The 12,409-nt window shown below is 58.7% G+C and overlaps 4 protein-coding genes across 4 annotated transcripts; all 4 read left to right on the top strand.

The window, feature by feature from the left end:
- Positions 1-2,838: 2,838 nt before the first annotated feature.
- On the top strand, positions 2,839-5,171 carry GLRG_07633 (sodium symporter family protein; the record flags this gene model as incomplete). The annotated part of the gene is made up of 5 exons (XM_008098448.1): positions 2,839-2,916; positions 2,973-3,382; positions 3,452-3,744; positions 3,818-4,769; positions 4,856-5,171. 5 exons carry the CDS (start codon positions 2,839-2,841, stop codon positions 5,169-5,171), a joined length of 2,049 nt encoding a protein of 682 aa, XP_008096639.1.
- Positions 5,172-5,886: 715 nt separating this feature from the next.
- Positions 5,887-7,562, top strand: GLRG_07632 (serine carboxypeptidase; the record flags this gene model as incomplete). Its single annotated transcript, XM_008098447.1, has 3 exons — positions 5,887-6,115; positions 6,176-6,259; positions 6,331-7,562. 3 exons carry the CDS (start codon positions 5,887-5,889, stop codon positions 7,560-7,562), a joined length of 1,545 nt encoding a protein of 514 aa, XP_008096638.1.
- A 1,640-nt stretch (positions 7,563-9,202) lies between these two features.
- GLRG_07631 (transmembrane alpha-helix domain-containing protein) lies at positions 9,203-10,234 on the top strand (the record flags this gene model as incomplete). Its single annotated transcript, XM_008098446.1, has 1 exon — positions 9,203-10,234. One exon carries the CDS (start codon positions 9,203-9,205, stop codon positions 10,232-10,234), a length of 1,032 nt encoding a protein of 343 aa, XP_008096637.1.
- A 922-nt stretch (positions 10,235-11,156) lies between these two features.
- On the top strand, positions 11,157-12,304 carry GLRG_07630 (WD domain-containing protein; the record flags this gene model as incomplete). The annotated part of the gene is made up of 2 exons (XM_008098445.1): positions 11,157-12,169; positions 12,262-12,304. 2 exons carry the CDS (start codon positions 11,157-11,159, stop codon positions 12,302-12,304), a joined length of 1,056 nt encoding a protein of 351 aa, XP_008096636.1.
- Between the last annotated feature and the right edge of the window lie 105 nt (positions 12,305-12,409).

Below are 12,409 nucleotides of genomic sequence, written 5' to 3'. Positions count from 1 at the left end.
CCTCGGTTTCCACCTTTACCGTTCATCCAGCTGAAGACGCAACCAAGGAACCGCAGCGTGTACATGCGCGGGAAAAGGATGATGGGGTATGATCAACCCATCGAATGACTTTTTGGGCGTTTCTTGTTAATTCTATGCTGCGGTTATTGCTGACAGGGCGCTGCTTCGAGCATGTTCGCATATACTTACGATTAATCGCCTGGCACCCGTTGGCCAGTTACCCCCGTCTCTATCTGGAGGCTCCCCGGATCCCTGCCCGGGAAGCCGGGCTAAGACACGACGTGGGGCACCGGGCCGCACGCAAGGTTTGGACATGTACTAGAACGAAACTTGGCGAGGCACAATGGAGGACGGTGTCGTGAAAATGAGGAAATGTGTGACGGACGGGTTCCGGAGTGGACAGACCGCGGATGCTGGAATCGCTGGTTCTTGCGAGAATGGCATCGTCTCGACCGAGAACCTTACCGATTTCGGGGTTACAATGCTGACTTCACTTCATAGAAGTCCCACAGAGACCGCGGTTCCGGGCTCCTAGGCTCGGGGTTGTTGTTGTGGTGAGCTGTATTCCTAGGAGCAAGCTAGACCTCCTCGGCTCGGGCTGACTGACGGATGTGAAGTCAGGTGCCCGTGATCTAGAGAAGACGAAGGTCAAGAGTCTGATAGACAATTGACAAGACTATCACCGTGGCCAAGTTACAAACCCGCGAATAAGAGATGACCAGGTGAGGGAAGAAACTCTGATCCGCGCCGTGTCGAGAAGATGAGAGGCGCACAGTGGATTGGAACTGGGACGCGGGCGGCTCGTACGGCCACGGGGGACGTCGATTTACGATCGCAATCCCGTTTCTTACTGCAATTGGGACTCGCATCTATAGGATTGTCAAGATATTGCCACGGCAGACAGCGCTGACATGAGAATCATTTGCTTGGCGCGGAACACACTGAGATTACATGGAAATGGGATAGGGTCCGTAAGCCCAGCAGGCGAAAGCGAGTGAGATTCCTTTTTCGCCGTGAGGCGAACTTGTCGAAACATCCTCCCATAAGCTTATGTGAGCGTGGGAGCAGCACTGCAGTATGTGTGGCGACCCCACGCTGTCGAATGTATCCGATCCGTAGACCGGCTGGCCGATACCGCTCTCAGGCCAAGGGCTCACGGCGGGTCGGCGTTCGTCTTGGTTCTTAAGAAGTCTTGGAAAAGGCTTTGCAAAAGCTTAACCAGACCATTGCCGAAAGTCACTGTTGATCCTCTTCGACACAGAGGCTCGATGCCACAGGCACGCCACGCCCCGGATCTCGACATGGCTGTACTTATGATACGGCAGTTTATCTCTTCTCACATGACCTCCGTACCTCTTCGCCTCTTATCGTCACCGCGTTTCAGGAGACGGCCAGATAACTCGATGGCTTTACTTGACAGTGACACACACACACACACACACACAAAGAAAGACGACAAGAGGACCACATGCCAAGCTTCTGCGGAGATCTCAATCAATAATGGTCTGTGCAAAACCCTGCCTCCTCTCCACGCCATCCACACGCGTGGCGTTCTCTTATCTTTGCCCCCTGTCTGTAGTTCGTCCTCTGGACTGATAAACACCGCAAAGATTTGCAACCTCATTTCTGATGGTAAACGGTAACGATATCAGAGGGTGTGATCTAGCTGTTGACTCTCTCACTTTTCCCTTATCTATTCTTGGCCGCCGGCCGCCTCCACCCCGGGGTTACCGTGACCGATCCTCGCACCTCTGAGCTCTGATGCCATCTAGGGAATTTATCACAAGCTTTATCCGCTTTTGGCGGCCGCGTCTGTCGAAGCCCAAAGGCGGGTTACTCTGGCTGTGCATTCTACCGGCCACTGACTGTGACTGGCTGATCTGGCTCACCTTTGGTCTTCAACAGTGAGAACTATCTATGCACTATTGCACACTCCAAAGTGGCCAATCAACCTTCTATATCGCGTTTTTTTGTAGTTCCCCATGTTCCATCAAAGATCTCAGGGCAATGAGAAGTCATCGGCAATCGAGCTCTTAGGGGGAACCATCGATGTCCACCCAGCGGCGAATGGTAGGGTTTCCACCGCTACGAGCGTAGTGTAGCATCCTCTCAGCCAAAATCTCCATGAAAGATGTCGTCCCACCGTATCAAGGCCCCCGCTTGGAAATAAAGGACGGCACCCCGAATAAGCGTCCGTCTGACACCCGAGTGGCTGCAGATCCCTAAACGTTTGTCCAGAAACGGCTCGCTGTCATTGGCCCGGAAGGATGCACACTGCAGCGAGCCGCTACTCCATTTCTATGACTGATTGAATTTCGGCCTTATCTCTGACCTGCATTCCAGAGGCTTTTGGGTGGCTGTCTGACTAGGGATATACCGTTTTGCTTTTCAGAAGCTTCGTATCAACAAGCCTGCGAATTAAGGTCGGTTTGCAATCTCAGTGTTCTGGGTCTAACCATGCATGCTGCCCCCTCCCCCCCCCCTCTGATACTACTATCCCAGCCATCTCACGCCATGGCACGAGTCCCAAGCAGTTCGGCGGCGGTATCTTCCAGATCGAGTGGGGGCCAGAACCACGGCTTTGTTCTTATTGAATGAGAGTCCTGACACATGGGACAGGGTGACGACAGTTGGATCTCCGATAGCCGTAGGTCAGTACTCGGCTGTCGATGCTGCCGCCGGCCAAGCTGTCAACCTGTCTGGGGGAACTGAGTGCATACATACATATAAGTCCGTGAGCCCAGGCCCGTCATGCCGGGATTCAGAGATCAAGCCCGCAGCTGCTTGCTCCGCCACAGCATACAACCGTAGTCTGATTTCCCGACGAATTGGCCCAAGATGGTGACCGCAGCTCTCAGCCAGGGCGTCGGCTACGGCATTGTCCTCGGCCTGGGCTTGCTATTCGCCATTGGCATGGTAGGCCACATCCCTGATATGCGCTTGTTTAGCCATGTGTTGACACCCGGTCGCAGATCGCCACCACCTATGTCCTCAAGCGATACAACAGGGAGCTGCAGACTTCCGAGAACTTCACGACGGCCGGAAGGACGGTCAAGTCCGGCCTCGTCGGCTCCGCGGTCGTCTCATCCTGGACATGGGCCGCCACGCTCCTCCAGTCCTCCGGCGTGTGCTACCGGTACGGAGTCTCTGGCCCGTTCTGGTACGCCTCGGGCGCCACCGTTCAGATCCTCCTCTTTGCGACGCTCGCCATTGAGCTCAAGCGCAGGGCGCCCAATGCTCATACGTTCCTCGAGGTCATCAAGGCGAGGTATGGCACGGCCACGCATCTCGTCTTCATCGTTTTCGGCCTGATGACCAACATCCTGGTCACCCTGATGCTGATCGTGGGTGGTGCGGCGACCGTCAACGCACTCACTGGCATGTAAGTCGTGACAGTCCGGTCCCAGATTGTCTGCGAGAGGTCATTTTGGCTGACCCTTGAACTTCACAGGCACACCGTCGCCGCAATTTACCTGCTACCCGTCGGTGTTGTCGCCTACACGCTTGTCGGAGGACTGAAAGCGACCTTCCTCACCGATTGGGTCCACACCTTCATCCTGCTCATCATCATAATCATCTTCTCTTTGACGACGTACGCCAACTCGGACGTGCTCGGCAGCCCCTCCAAAGTCTACGACCTCCTCGTCGAGGCTGCCTTCAGACACCCCGTCTCGGGCAATGCCGAGGGCTCGTACTTGACGATGAAGTCGCAGGGTGGCGTCGAGTTCTTCGTCATCAATATCGGTGAGTACTCCCGGGGGGTCCTGGCCTCCACTGCCACCGTTTCGGGTGTCCCGAGGTTTCCTAACGTCAACAGTGGGCAACTTTGGCACCGTCTTCCTGGACAACGGCTACTACAACAAGGCCATCGCCGCGTCTCCCGTCCACGCTCTCCCCGGTTACATCCTCGGCGGCCTCTCGTGGTTCGCCATCCCCTGGCTGACGGCCACGACCATGGGCCTCTCGGCCCTGGCCCTCGAGTCGAGCCCGCGCTTCCCGACCTTCCCCAACCGCATGACCGACGCCGAGGTTTCCGCCGGTCTGGCCCTCCCCTACGCCGCTGTCACTCTCCTCGGCAAGGGCGGCGCAGCGGCGACCCTGCTGATGATCTTCATGGCCGTCACCTCGGCCTCGTCCGCCGAGCTCATCGCCGTGTCCTCCATCTTCACCTACGACATCTACCGGACCTACTTCAAGCCCGACGCCAGCGGCAAGCGCCTCATCTACATGTCCCACGTTGTCGTCGTCGTGTACGCCATCGTCATCAGCTCCGTCTCCGTGGGCCTCTACTACAACGGCATCTCCATGGGATACCTCTACCTGCTCATGGGCGTCCTCATCTCCGCCGCCGTGCTCCCTGCCACCCTGACCCTCGTCTGGAAGGGCCAGAACAAGTGGGCGGCGACGCTCTCGCCCATCATCGGCACCGTCTTCGCCATCATCGGCTGGCTCGTCACTGCCAAGAAGACGTGCGGCGTCCTCGACGTGGCGTGCACGGGCTCCAACAGCCCGATGCTGGCCGGCAACGTCATCGCCCTGCTCTCCCCGCTTGTGCTGATCCCGATCTTCACGCTGGCCTTTGGCATCGACAAGTACGACTGGAAGTCGATGATGGCCATCCGCAGGGGCGACGACCATGACCTGGCCAGCGCTGCCGGCCTGGACCTGGAGGAAGTCACGGGACACCACGAGTCGCAGGCGGACTTTGAGCGGGAGCAGGCGATGTTGTCTCGCGCGTTTCAGATATCTGTCTCCATGACGGTGTTCATGTAAGTTGCCGATGCCGGATCTGCTTCTCTTTTTTCTTCTTTTTTTTTCTCTTCGCCATTGATGAGGGATGCTAACAGTGGAATAGGACCATTGCGATGCTCATCCTGTGGCCGATGCCCATGTACGGCTCCGGTTACATCTTCAGCAAGCCCTTCTTCACCGGCTGGGTCGTGGTCGGCATCCTCTGGATTTTCTGCTCCTTTTTCGCCGTCGGCCTGTATCCCATCTTTGAGGGCCGCGCGACGCTTATCCACACGGTCAAGTCGATGGTGTCCGGCAAGAAGCCGACGCGGCACAGCACTACCGTTACGCACGGCGAGCAGGAGGTCACGGAGAAGACGAGCCTCGGGACCGTCACACCGGAGAAGAAGGACGGAGGCAAGGAGACGATCTCGTCGTGATCGACTCGAGAGACTGTTTGAGAAAAGGCCCGATAAATGATGCTTGCATGAATGAAGGAAGAGAGAGAGGGGGGGGGGGGGGTGGGGGTGCCGCGGTTCGGAGTTGTGATTGCACTATACCCTCGTTTACATACCAATTGTTCTTCAAGGAAAAACGATATCCAGGATTTTTAGGAAAGTAATAGGAAAACCAAACACAAGGAGTACCGAATGCCTTGGAGTAAACCGGGCGTTTCTTCGGAACGCCATCGAAGTGCCCTGTTTCTTGTTCATGGATGCAGGTGGTGTAGCCTCACCCTGCTATCGTCCTGCAATCCATGGACCCTCGGTTTTCACAGGTGATTACTAGACCAATAATGCGTACCTATGCCGATGGATGTGTAAAGCAATGTGTTGTGAAGAGATAATGGCGAGGCTTACTAATACATGTTCGCCCGGTTTCACGGTCCCGGGACGCGGAAGGGGGGAGGGGAGACTCCGCTTGGTACGCGGCCTTCCTGATCGGGACGCTGTGCCTCCCCCCCGCCATCCTACCCAAACCTCCAAAGCTCCCACTATAAAACGTTAGCTAAGGGTGCTTGAGTCTCATCCTCGCATTGACATCTTCATTGTTTCATCAAGACGGCGGCTCGCTTTGCCGCTCATCATCGGTTGATTGTATAATTTTATCCTTGGAGAACCCCCGAATCGGAGGAGAAAGCCAAACAGAAAGAAAATGGTCCGGCTCACGTCCCTGGCGGTCTCCGGGCTCGCTCTATTTACCGGAATCGCGTCGGCGGTCGCGACGCAGAGAGACGTCGAGTCGCCCGAATTCACCACCTTCTCGGTCCCCGAACACCCGCACCACGCGATACGCATTAAGGAGCAGAGTGACGAAATCTGCGATGCGGGCTCGAGGCAGTGGACCGGCTGGCTGGACACTGGCGGAAAGCATCTGTTCTTTTGTAAGTGGCTGCGTCGCACGGCAGTCCTGGACCCCCGTTACTAAAAACCACGTTTGATAGGGTACTTTGAGAGTCTGAACGATCCGGAGAAGGATCCTCTCAGCCTGTGGATGACGGGCGGCCCAGGTGGCAGCGGCCTCGTTGGTACGTGAACCCTCGTCTCTATCGACTTGGTTATCAATGGTAGGAGGGACTCGACCTGACCCGACCACTAGGTCTCATGCTTGAATTGGGGCCCTGCCTGATCAACGACAACGGCACGGGCACTGTTCACAACCCATATGCCTGGAACAGCAACTCGTCCATGATCTTTGTCGACCAGCCTGCCGGCACGGGGCTCTCCTACTTCGACAAGGGCGTCACCCCGCCCGCGACGTCCTATACGGCCGCCGAGGACATGAACATCTTCCTCCGCATCTTCTACAAGGCCTTCCCGCACCTGGCCACCCGGCCCTTCCACATCGTCGGCGAGAGCTACGGCGGCCACTACATCCCGACGCTCGCCGCCGAGATCGTGCGCTACAACACCGGGTCCCCGGCCCCCGACTTCAAGGTCCCGCTGGCGTCCGTGATGATCGGCAACGGCTACGTCTCGCCCGCCGACACGACCTGGGGCTTCTACGACACGCTGTGCACGACGAAGCCCGGCGTGCCCGAGCCCGTCTTCAACGCCAGCAGCTGCGCCAAGATTGCCGCCGCGCTGCCGCGTTGCATGTACCTCCAGGAGGCGTGCTACAAGTACCCGGACCCCATCGTCTGCCACGCCGCAGGCGACTTTTGCTTCCAGAACATCGACATACTGTATTACCAGGACGTCAAGCCGGGCGGGCGGAACCCGTACGACATCACGCGGCCGTGCGAGACGGAGAACATCTGCTACGGCGCTGGCGAGGGCATCGAGACATACATGAACTCGGACCGGATCCGGGCCGCGCTCGAGATCCCCGCGGGAGTTGGCCGGAACTTCAGCCTCATCTCGTGGGAGACCAACCGCGCGTTCGACCTCGCGGGCGACATGTCCATTTCCACCGAGACGGAGGTTAAGTACATGATGGAGTCGGGCGTCGACGTGCTCATCTATAACGGTGATCTCGACCTTGCATGCAACACGGCGGGCAACGTCCGGTGGACCAACAGGCTGTCGTGGGCCGGGCAGGTCGAGTTCAACGCCAAGGAGTTCGAGCCCTGGTTCGCGGTCAAGGGCGGGGAGAGGGTGCGCGGGGGCAAGTGGAAGCAGGTGACGAAGCCGACGAGGGGCGGCAAGGAGACACGGTTCACGTTCGTGACAATCGATGGGTCAGGACACATGGTGCCGCTGGACCAGCCCGAAGTCGGGCTGGAGATGGTGAGGAACTGGCTGTATGGTGATTTCGGCAAGGCTACCGAGGGCGGTGTCGAGGTCAAGCTGGCCGGGAACGAGGAGCATTTTGTGTCGTTGGAGCTGTGAAAAGGGGCCGAGAGTAAGCCGGCCACACTCAATGATGGCCTGGGGCTAGCGGTGGAAAGTCGTCTTTTTGACGAAAAAGCTAACTAAACCGTAAAGGCACGGAACCATCACCCGTTATCTCGGACTGCTGTGCGGAGTACACTGATACAGATCTGGCGTGCCACTCAGGTTGTCGCCGGATCCATCGGCAAACGGCGATGGACAGCGAAATTACAAACTACATTTTGATACCCAAGTGCACTGAGCTCGCCGATTCGTAAGGTGGGGAGATTTGGACAGCCAGCCAAGGGGGCGGGCGGGTGGTGGGCTTTGACTTGTTGAGGGATTCGAAGGAGCGGGATGCCGGTTGATTCAGCGGGCACTCACTCGTTCAGCATCCCGCGTTCCACAAGGGTGGTGGAAACGGGGGGGGGGGGGGGGGGGCGGAGCCAATTATATCGAATACCAAATGGCATCGACGGACCACCAGTTCGATGCCGTGACGATGGCGGAGCATTGGACAACGGACCAGGGCTGTCTTCGGCCCGCGGTTGTCCTGCAGAGTACGGATAGAAGAAGGATTGCTTCAATCCCACCGAGTGACGGGCTGAAACGAACCGCCGAACACTCCATCATTGCACCACCGCCGAAGTCAGTCAACTGGTGAAGGAGCCTTGGACTGAAGAGCTGGTGTCTGGGTTGCTTTTGCCTGGGTTTGCGCCTAGGAGACGAACCGACCCTTACTCGCACTCGGGTAGTGTCAGGCACCGCCCCCTTCAGACTAGACGCAGACTACTACTGACTGCGTCCAGCGATAGGTTTTTATATCAGCAAGAGGCTGCACAGTAACGCGGTTCAGCTTCTGCTGAAACCTAGTATCCGTAGTAGTAACTAGGTACTACCTATAGTAGCTGAGTAGGTAGGCCGACGGCTGTGTCCACGCCCCGTAAGCCGAACCCTTGTTCAATATCGCTGCCGAAGGATCGCGGCCGCATCAACGAGACTCGGCAGCACCTCTCAGCGCCTGTAGAACAATGGGGATTTGCTTGGCCCTAATTTGAGCCCCGTCGCGCAACCCCCCCGGGTATAGTGCCGCATCCCAGTTTTATGCTTTTTCCTGCTGCCTAGTGTGTCTCCCTGGACATACAGAGTATCCCTATCCGTACTCCGTATCCGTACATGGCCTCCCTAACCCCCGGCTGGGGCTGGACGAGTCCCTACCTTTTTGTCTCGCGTGACTGGACAAGAGCTATGGGGTTCAGCGGCTAAGGTGTTGGATTGGAATTTTGAACAGTAAGTGGTCGGCTCGAATTCGTCGTGGGCCCCCTGGACGGCGTGAGCTGGATGGATCTTGTGGAAAAACCACAGTGCCTCCCATTGTCCCCTGCTTATCCTGCTCCGATTCCTCTCTTTTTCTCTCTTTTTGCCCTTCTACACTGCGCCGGCGTCTAAAGTTGTTCTTCTGGCTAGTTGCAAACAGCCTCATCATCGCAGGACCTGTTTGTCTTGGCGTGACATCCCGTACCCTGGTACTGGATACGCCTCTTACACGAGCGTCGCATTCCTACTAATACATCACCCACCACCAAACGGCGCCCCCGATTCCTCGCCTTCGCAGTCCTTCCACAGCCTACGCATAACAGACTCACTCGCTCTGAAAGATGGCGTCAACAAAAACGACGTACATCGCGTCAACATTTCCCGAAAACCCCCTCCCGACCGCAAACTTCTCACCGCCCGCCGCCTCGTGCTCCGGCATCTACCTCACAAACAATGTGTACGCCATCGACAACGACAAGAAATGTCTGCCTGACAAGTTCAACGGCGCCAGCACGGCCTTCTACTCCCCCGGAACCGCCTGCCCGACGGGCTACACCGCCCAGCCGCAGTGCTCTCGTAACGGCGGCGTCCGCTCCATCACCACCGTCACCTGCTGCCCCTACCGCGGCGATATGACGCTGTCCTGCGTCGAGGACGACATGACGCTCGCCGGTGTCTGGGAGACGCAGTTCTGCACATGGATGGCCGGTCCCGCCACCGTCGTCGACATCACGCGGACGGACGGTGGCAAAGTGGCCACGCAGGCTGTGACGATGAAGAACCGGGACGGCGTGAACGCGTGGGGTATCAGGATGGTCTACCAGGCGAGCGACCTCGTGCCGCAGACGACGTCGGCGGTGACGACAACCGCGGCGACGGGCACGACAGGGAGCGGCACGACGGCCGCCGCGACAGGCACGGGCACGGGAACCACAACGGGAGCGGGTCCCACCGCCACCGGCGGCGGTGACGGGGGCTTGGGCATTGGTGCCATCATCGGCATCGCGGTCGTCGTGCCAGTCGTCGTGATTGCGGCCCTCGTGGGCCTGTTCTTGTGGTGGAGGCGGCGGAAGCACCAGTACGCCGGCGTGAAGCCCGTCGACACGACACCGACGGCGCCCGAGATGGACGGGCAGTCGCCGATGAGCAGCGCATACGCGTACCAGCACCAGCACCAGCATCCACCGCCAGTGCAAGAGATGACGGGGACGAGCGTCGGGGAGTACTACAACAGCAACCACAAGGTGTTGACGAACCCAGGGGCGGGAAGAGACCACACACAGTTCAAGGCGTGGACGGAACCGGCGCATGTAGCAGAGCTGGGGACCGGGCAGGAGCCGACGGAGTTGCCCGCGGATAATGGCCGGAGGTAGCAGGAGGGGGGTGGCGCTGAGTGATTAGACGACGCCGAAAGATGGGCTGCGAGATGCTAAAGAAGGTAGAGAGAGAGGGAGGGTGGCGTAATGAAGAGGGAAAATGCTTGGGAGTTGGATATATCACTGCCGCCGGAGGTCTCGTTTCACACTAGCGAGGACGGCGTTATGATGCCCATTTTCATGGAGAGGCGCAACGGTATCAAGACGGGGTTCGCCGATGCAGACCATTTGGCCGCGATATTCGTACATATAAACCTGATTTTATGAAGAGCGTATGAATCCAAAAGAAGTCTAGATATCTGCCGAATGCGTAGCTGCACCTCCACTGTAGGCAACCTTAGCGGTGCGCAGAAAGTGTCTGCTGGTGGCCGTCTCCTATGGCCGCAGAAGAAGAAGTCTGCAGAAGGATGTATAACATGATTGATGTAAATAGGAACCCCCCCCCCGTGTTGGTATGTGAAAAAGGATGGACGGAATACGATGGACGGGAGAAACAAACAAAGCTGCTGCTCACACATACACACCGCCTACGGTTTCTGGCCGGGGGAAATTACCCCGCCACCCCGCCATCCATCCCGACCTGCAAAAAAATTCAATCTCGCTGCGGCGTGCCCATCCATCCTGCTTATCAAGCACCCAGAACACCCCTTTGACGATTAATAAAGCAAGTCTCTCGGCTTCCGCCCCTACATAATACGAAACGATACCCAGCGGTTCCCTCCCTCCGTTCGACGCCATACAAGCCAGACCACCTCTCACGACAAAAGCAAACAGTCAACCTCGAGCAGGCGCATTACATCGGAAAAGCGCGAAACCACCTGCGGCGCGCGCAAAGGAACCCGGAAACAAAAGGGACAAAAACGTACCTCAAGAAGAGCAACACGAAGAAGAGGAACCCCCAAGAAACACATAAGACGAAATGTCCGCCCCCAAGGACAACAACACTCCTCAGGATGACGGCCACGAGTCGGAGCCCGAGATGCTCGGGGCCGACGAGGTTGGCGAGGAGGTCGACGTCGACGAGGAGGACGTGCCCATGGACTCGGACGACGAGAACGAGGAGATAAACCTGCAGAACGACTCGGTCGCCTATTTCGACGGCCACAAGGACTCCGTCTTCACCATAGCCCAGCACCCCGTCCACCCGACGCTGGTCGCCACGGGCGGCTCCGAGGGCGACGGCGACGACGCCCCCGGCAAGGGCTACCTCATCTCCACCGCCGCCGCCGCCTCCCGCCCCGTCCTGCCGGCCTCGTACTCGGGCGACGCCGCGCCGCAGCAGAGCACCGCCCTCGAGAGCATCTACGCCATCGACGGCCACACCGACTCCATCAACGCCCTCGCCTTCACCCTGCCGCGCGGCGACTTCCTCGTCAGCGGCGGCATGGACGGCAAGCTCCGCGTCCACGCCCTGCGCGTCAACTCGCCCACCGCCGAGGCCGCCAGCGTCCAGATCAAGTTCATCGCCGAGGCCCAGGAGGTGCCCGAGATCAACTGGATCGCCCCCTGCCCGTCCCCGCGCTACCCCAACACCATCGCCATCGGCGCCAGCGACAACTCGGTCTGGGTCTACACCATCGACATCGCCGCCGCCGCCGGCGACCCGGCCAACGCCCTGCAGATCGTCCAGACCTACTGGCTGCACCAGGCGCCCGTCACCGCCGGCGCCTGGACCCCCGACGGCAACCTGCTGTGCACCGTCGCCGAGGACTCGAGCCTGTACGTGTGGGACGTGTGGGGCGAGGCCGCCGCCGCGGGCCTCGTCGAGAGCAACGGCCAGACGACGGTGAGCATGACGGGCGACGACCAGCGCTTCGAGGTCGAGGGCGGGCTCTACAGCGTCGCCGTCGACCCCAAAGGGCGCGCTGGTGGACGTCGGCGGCGCCGGCGACGCCATCCGCATCTACAGCCTGCCGCGGCTCGCGAGCAGCGGTTAATTTGGCTCCGAGGGCTATAAACACGTTCTAGGTCACGTTTCTGTCTGCGTCTAGAGCTTATCGTTGACGTCTGTTTGCCCAGAAAAGGTGGTTCGGTGACGCCAAAAGCCGGACAGCATCGGAGCGCTGAGCTTCACGACGGCGGCAGGTCGGGCCGGGCCAGGTCTCGACGCTGCTGGACGGACCGGTCGGTGGACGGCCAATACCCTGCACTGAACTTGCTCCAAGGTTTTAT

This window comes from Colletotrichum graminicola (assembly GCF_000149035.1).
Source record: "Colletotrichum graminicola M1.001 genomic scaffold supercont1.33, whole genome shotgun sequence".
Classification (NCBI taxonomy): domain Eukaryota; kingdom Fungi; phylum Ascomycota; class Sordariomycetes; order Glomerellales; family Glomerellaceae; genus Colletotrichum; species Colletotrichum graminicola.
Note: the sequence above shows the minus strand (reverse complement) of the source record. Positions and strands in the feature narration are given on the sequence as shown.